At 42.3% G+C, this 23995-nt stretch overlaps 1 protein-coding gene across 3 annotated transcripts in view; it reads right to left on the bottom strand.

Annotated features, from left to right (window-relative positions):
- The window catches only part of qkia (QKI, KH domain containing, RNA binding a), a 73061-nt gene that overhangs the window by 31768 nt on the left and 17298 nt on the right, over nt 1–23995 (bottom strand). For all 3 annotated transcript variants that reach the window (XM_034123534.1, XM_034123528.1, XM_034123543.1), the window contains exons 2-3: nt 16670–16812; nt 5498–5614 (exon numbers count right to left, since the gene is read on the bottom strand). In XM_034123534.1, coding sequence (XP_033979425.1) covers nt 5498–5614; nt 16670–16812 — 260 coding nt within the window. The remainder of the gene's footprint in view (nt 1–5497; nt 5615–16669; nt 16813–23995) is intronic.

Here is a 23995-nt window from a genome sequence, read left to right as displayed (position 1 = left end):
CATTGCATGGCTCAAGGACACATAACAGGGTGCACACTATCAGAGACAAAGCTTTCAATCTCTGGTGTTGTGTGTGAAGGTCGGGCCTACTTAATATAACACCCTGCTGCCTCAATAGGATTATTGACTACGCGGCGCTACAATTTTGTTCCAGCGATGTTGCACTTTAACATTCATAAATGAATTGTTTGCACTGTTTCAACTCTCTTGCTCTGAACAGTGACTTCTCCTTTGATGCTAAAGGACATTCCCAACTGGGGTCGTGCAACTGAGGCTAAATGCCAGCACACCAAACAGGTGCAGCGGGGGCAAGGAAGGACAAGAGAGCAGGCGGGGCTGTAGAGGAAGGATAAAACTCAATATACACTTGTTCAAATTCTTTCTACTTGAATATCCAAGTAAGACAGATGACCTTTTAATATTAAAACGTTAATCAAAAATCAAGAATGGAGGCCTTTTGAAAGCTTAGTGATTTTGGTCTACCCAATGATTGCTTTGGGTTGGATCTCTTTTTATAAAATACAACATTATATGTAATATCTAAATCTAAAAGGACAAAGAGGAATAGTTCAGAACTCAGAAGGAAATCCCAAACAGGTCTCCTAAATGTCAGGATTCCTGGCTCTTTGTGAAAAATGATGCATACTTTAGCACTCTTAAAAGACTAAATTTCCTTCTTTAAAAAACATTTCCAGCCACGTGCATATCCAGTGTATTAAAAGAAACACCTAAACATTGCTTCCCTTTATTCATCAACACAATAGCTCCCCATTTACTCCTAAGAAACTAGCTTTCAGCTGCACTGGGACAAGTATTCAAGACCAATGAGATGAGAAAGGAAAAGCAAGTCAGCTTAAACTCTAAACAAAAAGTGGGCATGCTGCAGTGCCAACGGGCCAGTCAAGTCCAATATATTGATTGGGAATGTCACACTAGTTTCATAAATAAAAGCAATAAAATGTAGATGCTGGGGTGTGGCACTGTCTATTTTCTGGCAGGGGTTGAAGGTCTATTCTGTTCTGCCAGTGCTGAGACTAGCTTTTTAGCCATTATGTGCCAGGAAAATCAGCAAAAAACTAAATCAAATGAAATTAATTTAATATAAAGCACATCTTAAAATGCAAGTCTGAAAGAACACTTTAGTTTGTCTCAAAGTATTACAGCTATCTTTGTGCCAAGTGTGATCTCACTGTGTTGGAGCCAAAATAGAATTAGATAAAGTGTCTCAGCAAAAGGAGGGAAATCCCTATCCTATTTGTGCTACGGTCGATATAACGTACATGTAATTGAATTGCTGTTCCTGTTGTTTTGCATTAGACATTACTGTAAGAGTGAAAACCAGCGGGACTCAAGCTGCCACATTAGATCAAAGTTTGATTGGAATAAAGCTCCACAAGGAGTCCTTTATCCTTTTAACTGTTTAGACAATAATAATGGAGAAGGAGAAAGCGTCTTCCTTTGGACGGTAACTCAAGCCTTCCAACTAAGAAAATGATGCAGAATAAATAAAGGGACTGTTAGACGTATCATATATACACCTTCAAAGAAGTGCTCTGTACAGGATTAGTGTATGATCCCTCCTCTCTCAACCAATGTGTCAAAAGAAGGAAGTCCAGAAGCCTCAATGCAGACAATTGACAGGAAAGCTGCATTAACCGATTAACATAGACACTTTATATTTGTTTAGTTTGATCAGAGTGTGAAGGGCAGTCTTGGGACAGATCATTATCCTGCGTTTGTCACTCCTGTCATCTACACACATACACAGCAGGGTTTCCGTTAGCCGGTAATTACTGGTTTTTAGCTGGTCAAATGTATTAAAAACCGGTAAATTAAAAAACCGCCGGTCAAAATGTCCGGTAATAATTAGGGATGTTCCGATCGATCGGCCGCCGGTCATTATCGGCCGATATTCACTCTTAATAGTTTGATCGGTGCTCTCTATAAAGGCCGACCAGGAGAGCTGGATCTGATCGATATGGACATAAACGCGAGTGAAGTATAACGGGACGCGAGAGAGAGATCAGATCAGCTGCTGCCGAGTCTGACGGAGGCACGCAGCTCTGCATAATCACCTGAAGCCCCCCCCTACTGTTTAGCGAGCTGCATGAGAAACTGACGGCTGTCAGGAGAGAGAGAGAGAGAGAGAGAGAGAGAGAGAGAGAGAGAGAGAGAGAGAGAGAGAGAGAGAGAGAGAGAGAGCGAGAGAGAGAGCTAGAGAAGAGAGAGAGAGAGCGAGAGAGAGAGAGAGAGAGAGAGAGAGAGAGAGAGAGAGGATCCGTTTCTCCCGTATTATTATCCAAAGTTAATGTAAACTTTTGAATAATGTACTTCATCTACAACAAGTAGTTTGTTTGAATGTAATAATTATGTTGTTTGTGGAATAATTTTTTCGATCTGTTACGATTATAAACTGTAGCAATATAAAAACGAGCCCCATTAACTGAGTTTTAAACATCAGCATATCCGGTCATAGTCCGGTAATTACCTGCTAACGGAAACTCTGCTACACAATTCTTATTATTATGATTGAAACATGACCGGTAAGTTTCAAATTTGTCCGGTAAAAATAAATTCTGTCCGGACATTTGACCGGCAAGAAAAAATCCTAGCGGAAACCCTGATACACAGGTGGGTTTAGTGATTTCACAATTGTATTATACTGTGATCATGAATGACATATAATATAAGTATATATTTGAGTTTGGTAAATATATATATATGTGATATTTGCAATTTTAAAAAGCAACATTGAATATGTTTGTATATAGTCAAACAAACAAACATACACATTAGCTATGAAATTATACAAGTGAATAAGCTAATAGTCAAATAATAACAATTGTCAATCATAAAATGGTAAAATCCTAAAAGCGACAGCAGTGGTAAAATATAAAATAAATCTTCTGTCACATCTAACAAATCAAAAGGCTAGCTTTAAAAGGATGGGAACGGTAATGAGTGACAGTAGGCTTAACAGTATTTGTGGGGGATGTTCAATAACAGCAATCAAAATCATTATTTTAGGGAAACAATAAATGAAAATCCACAAATGTAATATAACAAAAATTGAAGTGGAAAATAAATTGATCATGACATCCCTTATTATAAGCATTATGTTTGTGAATTACCACATTTTTCTCTTCACCTGCTTAGTTTCCTCCTCATCGTCTACCTCTGCTTTTCTTCTCTCGCCATTGTTCTTTCTTTTGTTTTACTCCTCTTCCCTCCCTCCCTCCCTCCCTCCCTTCCCCTGATGAGTGTCTGCTCGACTCTCTCCCACTGCATAGCTCCAGTGAGCCGATTCCCCGCCAGGCAGTGCGGCCCAGGAGGGAGCAACCAGCTGAATTATTGAGAGCATAAAAACGCTGCCGCTAATGGATCCTGAATAAACACACTGGCTAAGCTGCTCCCGCGGCTTCCTCTGCTGCCACAGGGCATCAAGCAGGAGATACTGAGGGTGAGGATGCAGCGGCGGGAGGCTGCGGCGGAGCCTTTGTCTCGGCCCGAGCCTCCGTTATGACACTCTGGCCGTCCAAAAGCTTTTTGTGATTTATTGCCATGGGAGACAGCAGAGGATATAAAACTGGCAGGGTGTTTTTGTTACATTGTATTTTCCCACAGCTTAACCCAATGTTACTGAAAATACCTTAGTAGTCTAAGGTAAGGGACAGAAAAGTAGAGAGGAATGAGAATGTCCTTTAAGATATAAAGCTTTTGTTAAAAAAATGTATGCAATGATTTTTATTTTAGATGATATTTTATTTAGATTATTAGACCCATCTAATAATAAAACTGATTTTCTTCCTAACTTCTATAAAAACCAGCCAGGATTATTTATAAAACAATTTAATATTGGCAAATTTCCTGACTTCATCTCATATCAACATACTGAGTAAAGACAATATCCTGCTCTGCTGTTTTCCAGTATAAATTTAAAACTGGATTTTGTTAGCATAGTAATTTGGCTTTAGACATATCCAGACTAAAACAAACTAGCCTGAGCCATTACATTTTAAAATGGTAAGAGATTATTAGGATCATAATATTCATGTAATGAGCTAAGACTAGCTTTTAAGATGTGTGTTTGAGCACATTTTCTCCCATTGAACTACTTCAGGATCTAATTCCAAAGTAAAAACCATAAGCAGAGATCTTCATCTTGTTCTGTTATAATGAACACACTCCGAGGGAAATAAGGAGACGAAGAGACAGAAATTAAAATATGAATTGAGGAGCCATTAAAAAAAAAAGAGCGAAGAAAGCGTTGGCCCTGCAGCAAACTGAGGCTTCGAAGATTATGACTCAGCTGAAAATCTGTGTACGTTCGTGTGTTTGAATTTTTTTTCTGTTACTATGCACTGTGGGGTGTGTGTGTGTGTATGTGTGTATGTGTGTATGTGTATGTGTATGTGTATGTGTGTGTGTGTGTGTGTGTGTGTGTGTGTGTGTGTGTGTGTGTGTGTGTGTGTGTGTGTGTGTGTGTGTGTGTGTGTGTGTGTGTGTGTGTGTAGAGAAGGTGATTCCCATACCAAGAGGGATGAAACACACTTGTGTAAATGCATTGTTTTATAGCACCGCCGCCTGGCACATCAGAGCAAGTGGGAGGTACAGAAAAAAAAGAAAAGGAAGAGAATTAAAAATAAGGAAGCGACTCCAAAGAGGTATCACTCAATGAAGAAGAAAGTCAAAAGAAAAAAAAGCCCAAAAAAGCTATAACATGCACGGATGCTTGTTAAACCACAATGTTCAAAACTGTTTGTCGTCATAGTACATCAAGGAATCTGATCCGACACACTTTGGAAACTATTTTCAATACACTGCAGTTACTGTAGCATTTATGGTATGGTGCATTAATATTCAATATATATACTCTGCCAAATTATGCACCGAGTCAACATTGTAGGCGTGAAAAGACACTACTGCAGGTTGACCTGATAGTAGGGCAATAAAGCCATAGTCTGAGAAGCTTTCATCACCTTTGCAACATAGTCAGCCTTTTCATTCTGTCACGTGGCTGTTTACATGCATTTGCATAATTTAATGGAAAATATGTTTTGTCCTTTAAAGTAAGCTACCATTTTGTTTTGCCTAAGTTCACCCCTTGGGTCTCAGGATGTGTACACACACACACAACATTAACCTTTTAAGTCTCCAACCTCAGCTCAGTAGCTCCAGAAATAGAGGCGGCCCCTGGCATTCGCCGTCTGCCTTTCCACAGCGCAGCGTTTAGCAAACAGCCCTATCAGATGTCAGAATGCAGCCAAGAGCATGAACCGAGCGTGTGTTTGTGTCTCTACTGGGCTAGTGAGACGTGCTTGTGGACAGCAGTCGCAGCGAGTTTCACATTATTGTGTCATATCCCAAGACATATGATGAATCCTTGTGGAGAAATAAATACGCGAGTGTATATGTGAAACGCTTTGGTAACACTTGGGACTTAATATAATAATATACAAAGTAACATTGTTATTAAGACACTTGCAAATGAGCTTACCTTCTTCTTGTCTCTCATGGAGCTTTTGCCTCGCACCATGATTTTGCATCCCGTCTCTGCTTCCAACTGTTTGGCTGTGAGTCCACGAGGGCCAAGGATTCTCCCCACAAAGTTATACTGCAAATACAAAAGGAAACCAGTTAGTCTATGGGTGAATATACAGTGAGATATTACTTTACATCACATGTGGAATTGCATATAAAAGCAGAGCACAAGGGAGAAAGAGTTAATAGGCAATTAAATTATTTCAGTAACAAGGGCTGAATAGAAAAAGGTCAAATTCATCTCGACATTGCTTCGTATGGTGTATGCAAAAACAAACATACAGATGGAAAAAGATTCCACTTTTATTGAGCTTCTAAGTTAGCATGACTTCAGCTTTACTGGATACCGAGCCACTGCTGCCACAACTACACACACCACACAAAATCAACCACACATTCTGTCTTTCCCCGTCAGCCTTGGTTTCTCCTGCAACACTGTTCAATTAGATACATTGGTTGTTTTTCTCCTAACAGCACTACAAGAGAGGAGAAGTGCATTAAGTATCTCCTAGGAAGAATAGTGTCCAATTCTGGTATGGGCCTTTTAACAGATTAATTATAAGATTTTCCTTTTCCTGCCAGACATTTGGGTTTTCTTGCTCTGACTTTACCATCCACACAAAATAGTTCCAAACAGAAAATGGAAAATGAACTACAGGGAATTAATCTAGGAAGGAATGGTTGGGAGAAAACAAGAGGAAATGGAGAAGGAAGGGTGATGGGGGGGGGGGGTGCGAGTTCTCAGGTGAGATGGTGTGCTTGACACAATTTTCTTATCAAGGCCCTCTTTCACTGGTGAGTGGCTTTGGAGCTTTGTTCCAAAGGGAAACGTATTTACCGACGTAATCCTCTCCACTTCAAACTGGCTTCCAACGGGATAAACGGAAAATGTGTTGAAATAATCCAACACAATTTTCAGCCAAAATAAAAACAGAAGAAAAGCTGGGGAGAAGAGCAGCAAAGTGATGCATAAAGAGGTAAACAACCCCCCCCCCCCCCCCGTCTAAAAAGTGAGCACAGCGACTGGTGGAGAGCATGATGGGTAGAAATCTCTGACACTATTATAATGGGGTATTTTTACTCAAGCAAAATCTCTAAACCTGAAAATACCCAAATGCTAACTGGCATAGTGGAAAGCTTTCTTTGACGCAGAAAAGCACAACTGGTTGTCTCTGGAAGTGTAACTATGAGCCGTGACACCGCCGCTTGAAATTCTTAAACGCAGTCACATCTGCGTTCGCACTGAATCAATGCCTCGACAAAATCCAAAAGGCCGTCAGAGAAGTCACGTTTAATTACCGAGGGATAACAAATTGAATGCGATGTTGGTGTATTTTTCCATAAACGAAGGAAATGATTGTGTTAAAACCGTTAAAAACTCCAGGCTGTCGTTTCCTTTGTCCCTGCCTCTGGGCTTGCCTGCGATCGCAGCCCGTCTCCGGCAGGAAAGACACTCCCTGTGGCTGGAGAGACGCTGGTGTCCCTGCGGATGATCCTAGCACGCAGCTACGCAGGATTTATTCAGTGCGTGTCTCTGTCACAAGGCAACTGTCTGTTTGGTTAACTCAAATCAAGGAAACCGGTGCAGGGGCTATTGGTGAAAGTGTGTGCGCCTACTGAGACGATGTAGGCAGGATGTAGGGCCACCTGTCCTCGGAGGTCAGCCACCAACGCCGCGCGGTGGCCTGCTTCTGACTCGCATGCACGCACACACAAACACACAGCCTCAAGGAGCACAGGCGCGAGCTGTCGGGCTACATCAAAGCACCCGTCGCAGACAAGGGTGAACCCCAAGCTGTGGGCATTATGGTGGTGCTGTGGTTCTTCTCAACAACACACAGAAACACACACATGGCTTCTAACCTATCACACAAAAGCTACAGTGTTGTTATACAGCCTGCCCCGCCAGCAACTGCAGTGCCATATTTGAAAAAGGCTATCTGTCATTTGGTACACACAAAATGAACACCTACATTTTCCATATTTATATGTGGGTCTCCGTATACGCCGTATTTGACAGTTCCCGCAAGCCTCATGGAATAAATAATAATAAAATAAATCAGACCAAATTCCATCAGATTAGCCCACTATAAGAATATTGAATATATTTGCAGCTAAATTAAAGAATGAGTCAAATAGACAAGAGTTGGACAGTAAGCATAAATGATTAAAAATATCAGGAGGGAAATCCCAAAGTGACTCAACAGGAGCATTAAACATTTTATCATCTGCCCCTTTTCACTTTGTAGACAATACCATCGTCCCTTTCGCAGTGAAACGTGTTTCTCTGTGGAGATGAACATGTTGAGGAAAATTGCGCCTGACAGAAATAAGGGACCTGATGGCGAGAAAAGGGTTAGCGAGATGAAGGCATAAGAGCAGAGGGTGGAAAATAAACGCACGTCTTGTTTTTCCAGTACTAGGGGAGCTATTATAAGCAAGGCCGACACATTCTCATAGCTTTCCCACTCTAAATGTGGAACTCAACTTGATCTGAGAGGTCGCTCAAGGATAGAGGGTTAGGGCAGGCGGTGCATGCGTGGTGCTCAGGTTTTATTGCTAGCCCCCCCACACCCCGTGGAGTAAGCGCATGTTGGGGACGGCTGGCGTTACAGTGTCAGATGTGTTTTAATGGTGACTGAAGCATGTGCACAAACAGGCATGTGCACAAACAAGCATGTGGGGTGAGGAACGGCATGTCTGGCCATGCACTTACCACAAGTTTCACTCAAGAATATTTTTTCAAATGCAAACACACATCATACATTTACAATTATGTTTGTGCTTCCAGCATCCCAGCACAATCTGGCTTTGGAGTAAGAAATAATCTCATTTGATTAAAACCTCGCAATTGGAAGTGTAACTCTGTAAATAATTATTGATGAAATAAAGCTCAATGTCTGTCTGTCTGTCTGTCTGTCTGTCTGTCTCCCCCTCCCCCGCTGTGCACTGAGGGTTTGACATTATTCTCGAGGATGTTGATATGCTGTTAGAAAAGGTGACCTCCATTTTAAGCCACTGGAATGCAGAGACAATGGAAAGCCAAGCGGGTAAGTTATCAGAAGGGTGCAGAGCCGTTGAGCCTGCCAGGAACTGCACTCAGTACTGCCAGAGGAGTAGGATGGATACAGTGCCCTCCTTGCCAAATACACTATCCGCTCTTCACCCCCCCTCGCTAAACTATCTAGCCTCCTCCGCACCTACTAAAAAAAGCTAGTTTTCATCTTCAATATTTCTGCTGTTACAGCACTTCCACTGGCTTCCAGGCCGCTTTTTAAAGTAATGTCTAGAAACCACCATGACTTTTTGGCTGGATTTCAAAAGCTTACAGCCTCTGGGAACCTTGAAGCTAGTGGCAGGGAAATTTGTATTTTAACAATAGATAATAAATAAAAATACTAACAGTCATGATTTAAATAAACAGATTATTTCCAACCACTGTTGCCTGATCCCACAATGACTAGAAATAGAGAGCAAAAGGCCATTCTGGTGTTCAACTAAACAATTGCAGCTCTGTTTAATCAGGCCCTCCTGTCAGCACCCATCAGGTGATGAGAACAGTTGCATAAACTACGCATTTCGCTGACTAAGAAACTTCCAGCAGTCTCTTTTTCTCTTTATATCTTTGCTGCGCTCTTATTTCCTCTGCTCATTTACTGAATTCGAAGATTAGACACAATGGGACCTTTGGTTGACCAACTCTTTTTCTCACTTCTCTATTACGGCCCCATTTTATCTCAGTTTTTCAAACAGACACCCTAATACAGAGAATAGCATACAGTATAAACAAACAGTTTGTGTGCAAACAGAAAGACAGATGCATACACATACACACACTTACACACACTTACACATGCACACAAAGCCCCCTTCAGGACAAGGGCTTACACTGACATTAAAGGGCCTTTGTTTAGCCCCAGCTATCGCTACTCCACAGGCGGGTTATGTTGTGAGCATATCTACGTCTACGCCACAGTGTTTGTGAAACCACAATGTATGGAGTGAACTCTTGCAGACACCCTCGGTACCCAGAGCTAATGTTGCATTGGTTTGTGTGTGTGCATTGTGGTTTGTTTTGTGTGCAGAACTGAGAAACAACAACAGTTTCACCAACAATACTCAGGGAAGCAGAACAATTGTGCCTTTGACGGCGTTTGTTTGTGGTGTTTGGGAGACAGGAAATGAGATCATGCTGAGGGCTCCGGCTGTGTGCGTACACAGCTTATCGAAGAGCGGGGCCAGGCCACGGAGAGAATACCAATCACTTATTAGCCGGCCTCACAAAGCTTATGGAAATGAGGAAAAGTTCATTCAGTGCAATGTATCAAAGCAAGGTGGAATCTGTGGTTAGACTAGACACTGCCAACCCTCCTCTTCCTCTCACTCACTTGATTCCAACCCTCCCATAAAGTCATAAGTAACATTTTGAAAGAGATGATACCAAAGCAATGGCTAAACATTTATCACTGCAAAACTCCGCTTTTCATCATACCTAAAATTCCTTTATCTCATTACACTTTAAGTTACAGATTTTTTAGGCTTTACAGAGAACGCCGAGTTGAACACTGCGTCTCCTTCCCCTCTTCCTTTATTCTGTATCCATTTATGACTTGTGGAAACAGAGCAGGCTTCCTCTTTGTCTTAGTACACAGGATCTGGCCTTTCCTCTTCTGCGTGTCACCCTCTCATTTGCCTCGGTCTCTCATAGCAAAAATCAATGTCTCTCTGGCTACACACAACCTCCTTAGCCGCCAGCCGGCTGCCTGCCTCATCCCTCGTTCATCTATGGGTGGAAAATGTTCCATCCTTCGATGAATCCATATTATTTAGTTTGCCTTGTGGCCTGATCCCCAGAACCCACACTCATACAGCAGTTTGCACACTTTGTCCACAGGAGGGACAGTGGAGATAAAGCTGTGGAATGAAGCTGGGGCGATGAAGGAGTCAAAGTTAGAATTAGATTCCAATGGTGACATTTTTGCCTTAATGCCCTATTAAGACTTCAAAGCGCTCTATTCAGCACATCCAGCATTTAGCACCTTTGATAATTCTGTTTGGGTTTATTTTGGGGTTGCAGGCAGGGTGGAAATACAGAGGGAAGACTGGTTTTGGAAGACACGAGTGAAAGAAGCACAGAGCAAAGTTTATGAACTCTAAGATAAGATATTTGCAGAAAGAGTAATATGGATTTAGCCTGTACGTCAGTGTTTGTTTGCCTGTTAGTTAATCACAAGTCAGTAGGAGACTGTACTTTGACAGAGCTGGGAAAGCTTAGAACAAATGCTAGCTTATCTGTCATCACGAGGAGGGATGGAAACGGTATCCATTTAGGATTGGTCCTGAACTGCATTAGTTCAGGCAAAGCACTGAAGTCACACTTGCATCAGCTGATCAGTCATGAGCTTCTCCCTCACAGCTTCCTCAACTTTGGCTGACTGACAACCAGCTGACTAGTAACACAAACGGATAAAAACATTCATACAGGTATACTGAGAATCATTCCTATTATGGATATTTGTTATTATTTGATCAGAAAACGACCAATTAAAGCTATCAGATTTATAGTAAAATATATATATATTTTTTAAATAACATAAATAGCTTGGAGAAACTCTAACGCTTGTCACCTAAAAAGGAATTTCTGCTGCACCTAAAAGGTCTGCCTACCTTTAGTAAGCCTTAGCCTGAGTTGATGCTTACTTCAGGTCTAACTGTCTTCACTATATTCAGCAGGTGGCAAGCAAGTCACAGAAGTTTGGTTTGTGTCTTGTGAATCATTTATTCACCACAAAAATAGCGACTCACCTCATACTGCGCTGCAATGTTCACAGCTATAAAGTTACTGCTAATGGTTCCTCAGTCACACACAGGACGGCTGCCGGGTTTGCAATACACTGATGGAAACCCAGCCGGGCACACACACACACCCAGCTGACAACCTCGCAGCTTAACTAATTGATGTGATAAGAGTCTTGCAGGGAAAGAGGCTGCATATGACCACGACAGTGTACTCGCCTTCTTACTCGGGGGAGTGTGGAACTCGGTGCCTGTTTTGATCATATAATGCAGCTGGTGATCAATTATGGATTTGACCTGTTGGTGCCTCAGATATGGATGTAGCAGGTGGATTCTTATGCACCTCAGTGACAGCACCACTGATTTCAAGAGACTAAGCTTAATTAGGGTTAATTCATGGTAAACAAGGGTCAGCTATTTGTCAGAAGAAAATATGTTTTTTTATTTAAAATTAAATATTAGCATAGACCAACTCCCTATGATATTATTTTTCAACTAAATGATATCTATATTTGTTTTGCAAAGTTTTAAGTCTTCTTTTTCTTCAGACACTACATTCCTGGTGCAGCCTTTAAATCCTGTGGGGTAAACCTGCTCCCTTTGTCCGTCTCTTTCCACCTCCCTCCGTCTCTCAGTTTAACGTCTGCAGAGACAAACAGGCCCAGGAAGCACTAAACAGCGTCCACTTACAGGATACAAGCACTAGTTGGTAATATGCAAGCAATCACTTGAATTAGCACAATTATAAATACACATTTAACAGCTTACACTGTTGCCCTTCATCATGTTAACTGACTACAACAAATAGAGTTCTCTGTTTAAATCATCATTGTAATTACCCTCACCATCAAATAGCTAACTAGAAGACCATCCGTTCATCAAATTATCATCATGCATGGCTGGCCAGCTACAGATATCAAAATCCTCCACTCTGCAGCTCTATCAGCGAGGTGAGGCGAGGTGTGGGGCGGTACATTTTCAGGACTGGTAATGACTTAAGGGGGTCAGAAGGATATCAGGAGCTGGCATGATAAGTGATGACACCCACATGGGAACAAGCTTAATGACTTTCTCTGTGAAGGGATCTGGCTGGTTTGGTCTGGGCAATTTTACTGCAGTGAAACAGAAAGGTCCAGAACAGCCTGACTGCTCAAATCACCAGAGAGTCTTTTTTGGTACTTTAAAATCTCTGTGCATTGCAATCCAAGTGAAGCATCATCGAGCAATGAAGCAAAATGTTCCCCTCCCTCTAAAGGCTGACACACTCACAGACTTAGAGCGGTTTGTCATAGCTAAACACACAAAGGAGATATTTTTACATCATTTCATTTATTACTTTTCTTTTTAAAGTTCTAAATGTATGAGACAAAGTAGACTTAATGAAAGCCTTTCTTCTACCTTAATACTCTGATAAACAACAATAGAAGAAAGAAACCAATCTCCTGTCTCAGACAGCTGAGTGCAGAGAGCCATTATTGATCAAAAACTCCCGGTTTTATTTTTACCAACAAGTCACTAAGATGTTCGATTGGATTCGTTTAACTTCAAAACACAGACCAATAATCAAGCAAATGTTAACCTGCCAGGGGGATCAAACGTATGTTCTGCTGAGGATGTGTAGTTTATAAAAGTAAATTGTGATGGTGAGGAGGGGGGTTAAAAAGGATTCCGTTAGTTTCGCAGACAACATAAAATACCATGACAACCCTCAAACACCAGGCTGTGGCAATGCCACAGATGCCGGTATAACACATCTTTTTTTACAGATCTATGGAAGTGTTCATGTTGTTCTCTCTGCCTCTTGACGCTGGCGAGAGGAGTTCACACACTCCTGTCTGGCAGTTGCTCAAGCGCTTACGTCTGAGTGGGGGTCCCATTTCATAGAGTCAGCACAGCAATGGCGACGTCTGTGGGGTGCACGGGTGTGTATTTTCACTGTTAAGCATTTCGTACTACCCAATGGCATACCCACAACCCACCTGGGCATTAAACACATACACAGGGAATAAAGTAGGCAGAGGAGACAGAGGCGCACATGAAAGACATGTCCCACAGCCTATCAGATGCCTGAAGGTCAACAGAAATGACATGCTGAGCCGTCAGTCAGCTTCCTATCAATGTGTGTGAGCGTGTGCTCGGGAAGAAGCGGCGCCACAGATAGCGCTTAATTGAAGGTTGAAGTTATCAGATAGCCTGCGACTCAGCTGTCAGTCAAGATTCAGTCACCATGGTGACGCTTCACAGTGCTCTGCACCACTGACGACATCAGGAAATGGCTGACTGAAGAATGTTGAGGGAGTGTGTTGACAGACACACGGGCAGACAGAATGATAGAGACACACTAACAGACACATGTGGGGCACACAGGCAAGCACACACAGGCTAGAAGAGGGACACACTTAAGGGAATTAGAGCAGAGGCGTGCTGGCAAGGCAAGTTATTTTGGTAGAATTGACATGCTGCCCTGCATCCAGGCACCAGGAAAGTGTAATTATCTACCGGTAGAAACCAGAGCAGGGGACACGTAGGTGAAACAGAGAAAGCCCCATCGAGCAAGCGTGACCTCAGCATGAGGATGTGGCGGGTAAAGGTAAGTGGGAGTTATGTTTTAAAATAAAAGTGGAAACTGAGAGGCAGGAAAGGGGATGGCGGGTGTCTTGAAATGACAAGGGGAGTGTGGAAAAAGGAAAAGATGGGGGAAATAGTACGAATGATGACAAATCTTTCATGGCAGGCGAGTTGTTGCCAAGAACACAAAACAGAGGCGACAACCATCATTGGTCCGTGCTTTTTTGGAAGAACCCAGAATTGCATCAACGAGACACACAAACACACAGGCGCACACACACATGCATTTGCCTTTTTGATAGGGGGAATCTGGGAAATCAGACGGAAATGTGAGAGGGGGAAAATATTCCCCAGTCTAATAATCAGCATTACAGTGTCCTCCCCTTCAAGCGGTGGGCAGCTGGGGATAGGAAGAGACATTTCTCTTTCCTTCGTATATCAGTAATTTCCCCTCTTGTTTTTCAAACTGATCCTACATCATCTCCGCTCTTACCCCACCACTAAATGATGCTAGTCTTTATCCTCCTTGAAAACAGGGTATAAAGTAATGCAGCTCAGACTGTTTGTTTCTTACACAGCCGACCACACGATTCGGAAATTGCGGTTAAAATGATGCAACACGAAATGTTATTCCCTTCTGCCTATGATGCATCTGCAAAGGGCAGTTGGAGCAGCAGTGAAAGGATTCCCTGCATAACATAATACGTTATGCAGTGTCACATTGGTAAAATTCAGATGATATTGACTTGAAAAAGGGTCAATATAATTCTAAGTAACATGTGCATGTAATTGTAGGTGGAATAACAGTTGTTGCACATAAACCATGTTCCAAACAGCAGACCTGTGGCTGCTTTCCCCTGGTTCAAATCAACACGTTCATAGATAACAAAGATCTCCTCTTTACTGCAGACTTAATGAGCACACATGGTGAAAGGGGTGTGCAGGTGTATACCAAAACAGAGTGGAACAATGTCCACGTTTTGCATCACTATGCGTTTTGCCTCTACTCGCACATCCTTGTGTACATACTAATGTGTGTATATATTAGTGTCTGTTAAGGTCATCAGTGAGTCATCTCGGCCACCAGGGGGAAGCCTAATTAATTAAGTAGCATTCCCGACACCTCGTAAACAAAATCCTGAGTTACAGCCCTGCACTGCACAGAGCAACATAGCCCGTAGAGCAAAGGGAACACAGAGGTCACCCGAGGACGCTGCACTTTTAATAGGCTTGTGTGTGTCAGTGTGTGAGAGTCGTTCCAGAAGTGTCTGCACAGCATCAGGTGGAACACTCTGCTCCACACATTCACACAGACCTTCTTCCGTCTCCTATAACATTTAACGGGCCATATACAGGGTTAGCACAAAACCCACACACATCCCACAGGATCCTATAGCAAAACATGTAACGTTTTTACCTTAGGTGTTTAAATATGATGCTCTCAAGAGAATAAACCTACTGGGTAATAAAACCGATTCTGATTAAGGGACAGCCCTAGGACCTGAGGTAGTGGCACCGGAGATGGAAGGTGCGGACTGTGTTGTGGTTGGTTGATTTAGCTTGAGTTCAGAGACTGGGCCTGGTCTTCGGCTGAGCTGGAGCTAAGCTGATCCACGTCAGTCCCTGGTGCCCTTTATCAATTCTGTCAGGGGGAAAATGCAATCCACGCCTGGCTGAGCCCTGCTCCGCTCCACAGTGTCTCTTATCCTTCGTCACCTCCCTCCATTCATTTCCTCACTGCAAGCGGCTGGGATTACGTCGAGAAACGCTGCTCCTCAACACGTGGAACAACCATTCATGTGGGTGCCAAAGATTACCATGATGGTGGCCGGCTGACCGTGGTCAAAACCTTGCACACACACTCCATGGCTCTTCTTATAGACACACACATCTGTCATTCCTCAGCTTTTATTGACTTGCTTCTTCAGAGTGGCCAGCATCCTCCTCATCTAGCATGATCGCTCCATCCTGTACTGTTGTTTCCCAGTTTATTGTGTACATGTGTTTCTTTAAATCCCAGAAAATAAATGTATTCCAGCATTCTGAGAATCCAAAAGATTTATATTTCTTTCCAACTGAATATTTATGGAATTGCACTTTACTTTTCGTGACACTCATCCTCTCCTTATCTCCCTCTCAGGACTAATCTACCGCCAAGTGGGCCCATAAACACCCCAGCAGTCCATGTTTTCCTGAGACAAGGACCAAATGAGCTTCTGCCATCTGATATATCTTAAGCAGGAGTCCATTAACAACTGAGTATACATGCTTTTTAGTCCAGCGACTGTTGTTTAACAAACTGACAAAAACAGTGGTGTTTTCCCCCCCATCATAATTTAAAAAAAGAGTAAAAAGAAGTCCGAACTACTATATATATATATATATATATATGGGTGGATTGCGCTGAGAATCGATCAAGATTGTCAAATATAAAGAAGAAGAAAAAATCTCAGCGCTGAGATTGCTCAACTATCGGCAGCTGTTATTCCAGTGATGACACCGCACAAAGATGCATTGCCAAAGACCAGAAGAATAACTACATGTGTTCACAAATTACACATTTTTAAATAATTACAGCTGCTGGTTTAGCTGTTGGTAAAAACAGAACAAATATCTGGTTTTCTTTGAACACTCAATACAGACATAGTATTAGATCTATTTGATCTGCCTCATAAGTTCTAAAACAACAAGAGAAATGCAGAGCTATAACTGAGACTTGCATACAGCAGCAATAGATTGTGATGTGTGTACAGCAGCGACTTACGTCAGGGTACTCTTTGACAGGCACAAACAGCTTTTCCTGCTGGTGGACGATGGGTCCGAGGGGCTCGGGCAGCTCCATAGGATGTCTTTCCACAAGGCCATTCACTGTGTCGCTGTACATGTCTTTGCGCACTCTGTTGATCTCTGAAACACATAAAACATACGTACACTGTGGTAAGCAACAGAGAAAAGAAAAAACAGCACAATCAAACATTTTCTTTTTTCTTGAGGTTTTGATGTATCACTGTCAAATTGATTTTGACTTCTGGGCAAAGGCTTAATGTAGCATATCAATCTCTGTTGTAAGAAAGGAAAGAGAAACGGCAGAAATGTGTCAAGTGCCTTGAGTATTGTTTGTCTTTTATAGATGAACAATTGTGTGAGGATATTTTGGAGAGTACTTCATAAATAAATACCCTAGCCTGCAACTGTAAAAAAAGAAAGACTGCTTTATACCTGGATATAACAAATGTTCGACTAAAAACGGAGAATCTGTGTTTGTGAACAACTTCTTCTATATGGCAGAGATAAAGTTAAGCACTGCATTATGGGAGGTTGAGGCCATTGTCTATTTTCTCTGCCTGCTTTTCCCCTGTGGCTGTTCTATAATAGAGCAGCCTGTGTGAGCGGCAGGGCCGGTGTGGAGAAGAGACGCAGAGAAGCGTTCAGGTATATGCCTTCAGATCTGATCCCTCTGTCAGATGAAACTAATGGCCCTCTCTCTTACTCTCTCACACACTGCCAACAGAGACTCAAACCCTCACACACGCTCACCACCAATTCACACATATCCCAATTTGACTGCCTCCGTAGCTTACATGAATTCACACTGCAGAGGAATGCTGTGCAGTGCAGGTTGAGAAGAGGCATTTATTCTTCCTGCTCATCATGTGTGTGAGTGTGTCAGTGTTGGATCAGAATTGACGTTTGTGGTTGTAACTAGGGATGTCCCGATCCGATCACGTGATCGGGGATCGGAGCCGATCACGTGATTTTCACGTGATCGGGGATCGGGAGAAAAAAATCGGGGATCGGATTTTTTTTTTTTTTTTTTTTTTATAAAATATTTTTATACATTTTATTTAATGTTACAAAACAAAAATGACCATGTTCACGTCTTAAAGTCATCCTGAGGCCTTAGTTTTGGGTTAAAATTACACAACATCATGTATGTGTTGCTTCTTTTGGGCTTGTTTTCATAGACCTGGTTGCTTATTTCTCTCAAATCTGGCAACAGAGTGGGCGCAGTGTCTAATAGTAGCAGTAAGCTAACAAGAGGCTACGTTCAGCTGGTGACTCGGCAGTCGGGACAGAGAAAATGTCAGGAGTTTGGAAGTATTATAAAATTGAAAGCGAAGGCAGTGTAACAGCCAGATGCAATGTTTGCAAGGCGGAGGTTCCGCGTGGTGGAAAGAACAGAGCTACGTTCAACATGACCAATCTAATACAAACACCACCAACAACAACACGACGAGTACACAGCGGCCACTCAGGTAACGGCACTGAAACAACCGACACTTTCAGAGACTTTTAAAAGGAAAGAGAAACTACCCCAGAACAGTGAAAAGGCCAAAAAAATAACAGCCAAGATAGCTGAATTCATCACGTTGGATGACCAGCCGTTATCTGTTACCTTTTTTTTCCTCTTAATGCATTGCATAAAGATCGGATCGGGAAAAATCGGTATCGGCAGATTGTCAAAATCAAATGATTGGAATCGGATCGGGAGCAAAAAAAGGTGATCGGGACATCCCTAGTTGTAACACTCGTTAATAGAGGACACGCACTGGTCAGACACACTTTCTAACTTCCCATAGGTGTCATCACTATATGTCTGTCATGCTATTGCTGAACCCAAGAAATAAAACAGCAGTAAAGTGAAAGAGAAATGTGATAAAAAAAACAGTCATCTGCCGAGAAGTCTTTTTTGTGAAACAGCTGCCACAGTTAAAACAAAGTGGCACGGCTGGTGAGGCCTCAAGGATTGATGAGTGTGAGGTGGAGTGAGGGCGGGTGTTAGGAGATTTCTAGCAGTTAGGAACTCTATATTAAACTCCAGCTGGGTTACCTGACACTCGACTTTAGATGCCCTCGGTAAAGCCTGCCTGACCTCTAAGCTTTGAAGCTAAAGTGGAAGGTGGGGCCAAGCTCTATAATTAGGTTTTTGTTTAGTCTTTGTGTCGTTTAAAAAACGTCCACTTTTACAAACAAAAAAAGAGCTAAATATAAAACACTGGAAAATAAATGTGGATTTATCCATGGAGTCAGGTTTTGGGGATTTACTGAGCTGAAGACGTGTTTACTAATAATGTGTGATCGATGGGCTCATTGACACTGACAAGCATACAGACAAACATCTGGTCTGCAGCTGTGTGGAAAACACCTGCGGGACACATCCAAAGTGCTCAAACAGGCCAGGAGACTCGGCCCAGAGTTACTCCTTCCCAAATAACATGACCTCAGCACTCTGTGGTCCTCACAGATACTCCCAGTGGTCCCTAAAGATGAATTCACCCTCATGGTATCTAGCCCAGAAGACAGATTACATCAGTCCTCCTAACCAATGCCAGCGGTTTCAGGCCACATTCAAGGCTTTTTGTACAAGTAGAGGGGCTTGGCCGTGACACATCATACAGGGAGGAGATCAGGACATAACATGGCAGTAATGGGAGAGGGAAAACAGGACGGTAAACTATACATTATTGTGAGACCAAAAGAAGTCCATAAAACATAAACATGATGGCCTAGTGGTAAAGGAGACAGTTAACCACAAGGTCAGAAGTGTAATCTCTGTTACTCCGTGATGGATGATATGCAAATGTTCCACAGCCTAATCACTCATAGTTAGTATTTCTAGAAAAGATGATCAGTACTAAATGGCATTCTATCAAAATGAAATGAAGACGTTATAATAAATCGAAGTACCTTACTTGCTGTAGCAATTAATAAACACAGAGAAGCCATTTAACAGACCACTGGTGGGCTAAGTATGTGTGTAGGAGCCATCAATGACAAGTAAAGAGGAGACTATTTTCTGTGAGTTACAAAATCACTTATTTTCACCAGAAAGCAAACATGTGTGCTATTTGCAAACTCCAATGCAATTCAAAACAGCCATCCTTCAGATAACAAGAGAAAGTAAAAGTGTGAACATGTGACATTGTTCCACAACAAAAAACAGCACCACCGCCCCCTCCTCCCTCTAATTCTATTTCCTCTGGCTGAAATGCCACATTAACATAAGGGGGGGGGGCCGGGCTGGGCCATCGGTGGAGACGTGCAGCATTTGACAACCTCTAATTTCAGCGTGGCAAGTCTATTCTGAAGCGCTGTGCTCATCTAAAAATTACCCCCTGCCTTGAATTGACGACAAAATCATTTGTGTAGCTGTCCACCCCGGCAGAAAAGGCCTTTGTAAGAAAGACACCAGATCACCATCTTGCAAAGAAAAGGCAAAAATAGGAAGACAATCCGAGAGTAAGAGAAGGGTAGGCTATCAAAAGTGAGATATTTTCTTGAACTTTGGCATTGTACGGGTTTAACAGCTATATGAGGGGAGGTAACAGACCCCCGCCACCACTTTACTCCCCTTCAGCCGTCTCTCGGCTCAGTGGCAGTGTGTCATCCTCAACCTGACTCAGCAGACCACACACACAAGAGCTGTCTCTGTAAGAGCTGTCTATTTACCTATGGGGGCTGGCTGAACACACACACACATACACACTCGGGAAGAGATTAGAATATCTCTGTTTAGAGTTTCACCCAGACATCTGTCAGGGAGAAACAAGAATCAACCTTGAGAGAAGTTGGAGGGCAGAGTGGAGGAAGGTTTGATGAGGCAGAGACGGGGGGAAAGGGAGAATTATAACAGTGCTGAGCAAGCAGAGCACAGTTGTACTTGACTGACACCGAGCCTCCATGTAAGTTGAAACATATTTCAGTTTATCTTTTTATTTTTGCTCAATGTCTACCCTTTTTTTAAAACCTGCAGTGGAAATAGGAAATGTCACCGGCAGATCTATATGCCCTCTGAAAGCTGAAGAAAGGAGACGATAACTCCTAATCTCTTTGGTGATCAAAGTGAAGGGGAATACCCAAAAGGAAGTTAATAGGAGAGGGCAATGGCAGTAGGTCGATAGACAGGAATTCAAGTGTAGTCTGAAAAGTTACATTTAAAAGTTCATTATTGACCTTGATAAACCTATAATATTTAATAACTTGACTCAAGGTGTACTAAAAAGCTTTCCTGGAGCTAACATAAACAGCCACCTGTTACCACGTGACACAAGTTTAATACTTTGGTTCCATGATGACAGCTGAGCCATTTTCACCAACAACAAATCTTATCTGCTAAGAAAGATTGTAAAATAATGGAGGTAAAGTAACCATAAATTATCTTTTTTAGTAAGCATATTTGTCCTATGATAATGGTTTAATGAATACCAAGCCATTACTTTATGGCTACTAGATAGTCCTTAATATATGCCCATCATTAAACACTCTAGGTTTTAAGCAGCTAATAGTCTGTAGAATACAATCTCGATTTAACCAAGACACTGATGAGGTAAACATGGCTAAATTCTTAGAATTGCAAAAATGAATTTACTGATGAGCAAAATGGAGTATGTCGACATCATGTAATGATGCTTAAGAGCAGCACGCCAAGCAAATCATCTGCACAATTTGTGCTTTTGCGTAACTCCCACCACATTCGCGATTGGTTCTTCACCGGGCAGACTACATGTGAAAACGCAACACGTGCAAAAGGCTGATTTCTAACCACAAAGAGACTATAACGCCTTGATAGGGCAAAGAAGAACTAGGTCTAGACTGGAGAGCCATGTGCACCAGGGAGGGACGGAGAGAAACAAATCCATTATGTGAATCCGCACATCTGAGTGAATTTTGACGGACTCAGCCACCGTGAACTCGGCACCATGGGATATGGAGGCTTTTCCTTTATTTACTCAGCCTCATGCTCAAAACATGATCACACAGAAGTGGCACCGGCAGAACCAAGGAAATAGTTCAGAAGCGGTTGAGAGGGGGGAGGGGAAAGGCATACGAAGAACAGCCAAATGAGGTAAAAATATGTTCTGATATTGCAGCTTCTCCGTCCTTATGTGATCTAATCAATGGAAACGCAGCATGAGGACAAACTAGGGAAACAGAGCGGAGAGGCGGGGAGATCAAAGACGGAGAAAAAGAGAGAACGAGCTCCCAGGGTAGAATTCAACAGTGGAGTAGTCAAGAAGGAGATCCTGTAATCACTTTAAAGACTGGGGGAGATAATTCAGCTAGACCTGCTCCACTGGAAAATGGGAACATGTCCATTAAGAGCCCAGAAATAGAACTGCTTTGTCCTCACCCTGTAGCTCACAGCAAAACGTCCTCTGACCATGCTGAGCACATCTGTCACTTAAGCGTTGTGTGTGTGCATGCATGCATGAAGAGAGAGATCATAAGAAATGTAATCGGTGAGTAATCAGTGTGATCAGCTTCGCCATAGGAAAGCAGCTTTACATGCCGTGTGTTGCCTGGTATTAGCCTGATAATATCTGGCACCTGAAACTGATCGAGTTTAACACCAATTCATCTTAAAGCCAAAATGATCAAATGTTTACCTCTGTGAATGACAGGGATTCAATCTTTCAAATCTTTCCCTGTTTTCTCAATTCATGATTTGAACACATGGGGAAGAAGAGAGGCTACGCTGCTGAGGCAAATATAGACACAAAAACCTTGTGGTTGTGTCAGGAAAAAAAAAAACAGTAATCACAGATACACCTTAATGTGCCCGAGTGAAACAAGACTCAGGCGAGGAACAAGCATTTTCACTTTAAAGCTGTGCACTTTGGCAATCACAAAGCCCGGGTACCCGTTGCAAACGAAAGGATTTGGGCGTTTAATGCATTCCTGCCCTTTATTCACGGCACTGACTACTTTATCCAAGACGACACTCCACTTCAACAGTTTAAGGGTTTGGCAGGCCAAGCATATGAAAGACGCAGGTTTCTTTTAAAGCAGGGAGCAGAAATATAGTGCGCATTGGTGGGGGTGACTGAGCCATGAAAACGTATGCATTTCTTGGTCTTATCGTCAACTCCCAGCTGCCTCCGCTCTCCCCCTCCTGCTTTGTGAGGGGGAAAAAGTTTCCTCGTGCTTCTGTCTCATTTTTACTTCCTAATCTTTGATTTAACAGTAGGCCTACACGGCACAATCCTTTGATGTTCACACACTAACTATAGCTATGCTGTTAATGAGTACGCTGTACTCTCAGCATAGTTAAGAACAGCACAGTTATTTCAGTTCTTACCAATAAAACACCAGATTCAGGTCTGAAATATCCTGTCATGATAGTTTCAGTAAGTGAAATCTGCTTTCCTGGACTTTGGACAGTACATGTTTTTAACTAAATGTTCAGGTCAGGATGAGATTTGTTTATGGGTTTTTAAGGACATTAACCAAGGAATTAGAAGGCTAGTAAATACATTTCCTCAGTAAAGCATGAGTATATCCGTTTGTAAATTACCGTTGTTCAGCCCATTTAAGGCAATGCTATGTCTCTGGGAATGGCTACATCACATACACCAACTCATTCACGACACCATTATCCAAGTGTGTCCATTACTTGCAGTTGTATAAAACACACTTGGGTGCAAGTTGTTCTCCAAATGGCATCCGAGCAGCCCCCTTCCACAGATTCAGAGAGGGAAAAGGCAATAATGAACGGAATAGGAGCGTTTATTGCTGTAGATGTGTGACTATACTCAGTTTTAGAAAACACAGTGCTTTAGCCCCCCACGATAACTCTCATTCACATTCCACTAGCTTTGTAATGAAGCTGGAGCAAAACGGATATATTCGTTTCCTTATATTACCTATTGGGTATCTTCCAAAGTGTTTTTAGTTGAAATTCATGTCTGTGTTTTTCCTTAGTTTCTCCCTGCTGAGCTGTAGGAGATGTATTTATTTGATGTTGCCTCTTTGTGTTACTATCCATTACTTGATTTGGCTAACCCAGACGGCTGAGGCATCACATTAGCCTTGGCTGTATTTTCGGCACAAATCAAAGACATAGAATTTTTCCGCCTATCCCATAGGAGTTACACTAACAAAGGGATCACTTCACAGCCAGTATGGACGGTGCAATATGCAATAGCAGTTATCAACAACGTTTTTAGTGAACATAAGGTATGTGGGTATTGCGAACAACGCAGAATAGAATTAACCTATTTATTAAAGGAGAAATGTGAATGCTCTCTCAGTGTATTTTAAAACTATCAAATTCGAAATAGTACTGAAGTATTCATAACAGCTTTACAGT

Source organism: Trematomus bernacchii, unplaced genomic scaffold, assembly GCF_902827165.1.
Source record: "Trematomus bernacchii unplaced genomic scaffold, fTreBer1.1, whole genome shotgun sequence".
Lineage (NCBI taxonomy): Eukaryota > Metazoa > Chordata > Actinopteri > Perciformes > Nototheniidae > Trematomus > Trematomus bernacchii.
Note: the sequence above shows the minus strand (reverse complement) of the source record. Positions and strands in the feature narration are given on the sequence as shown.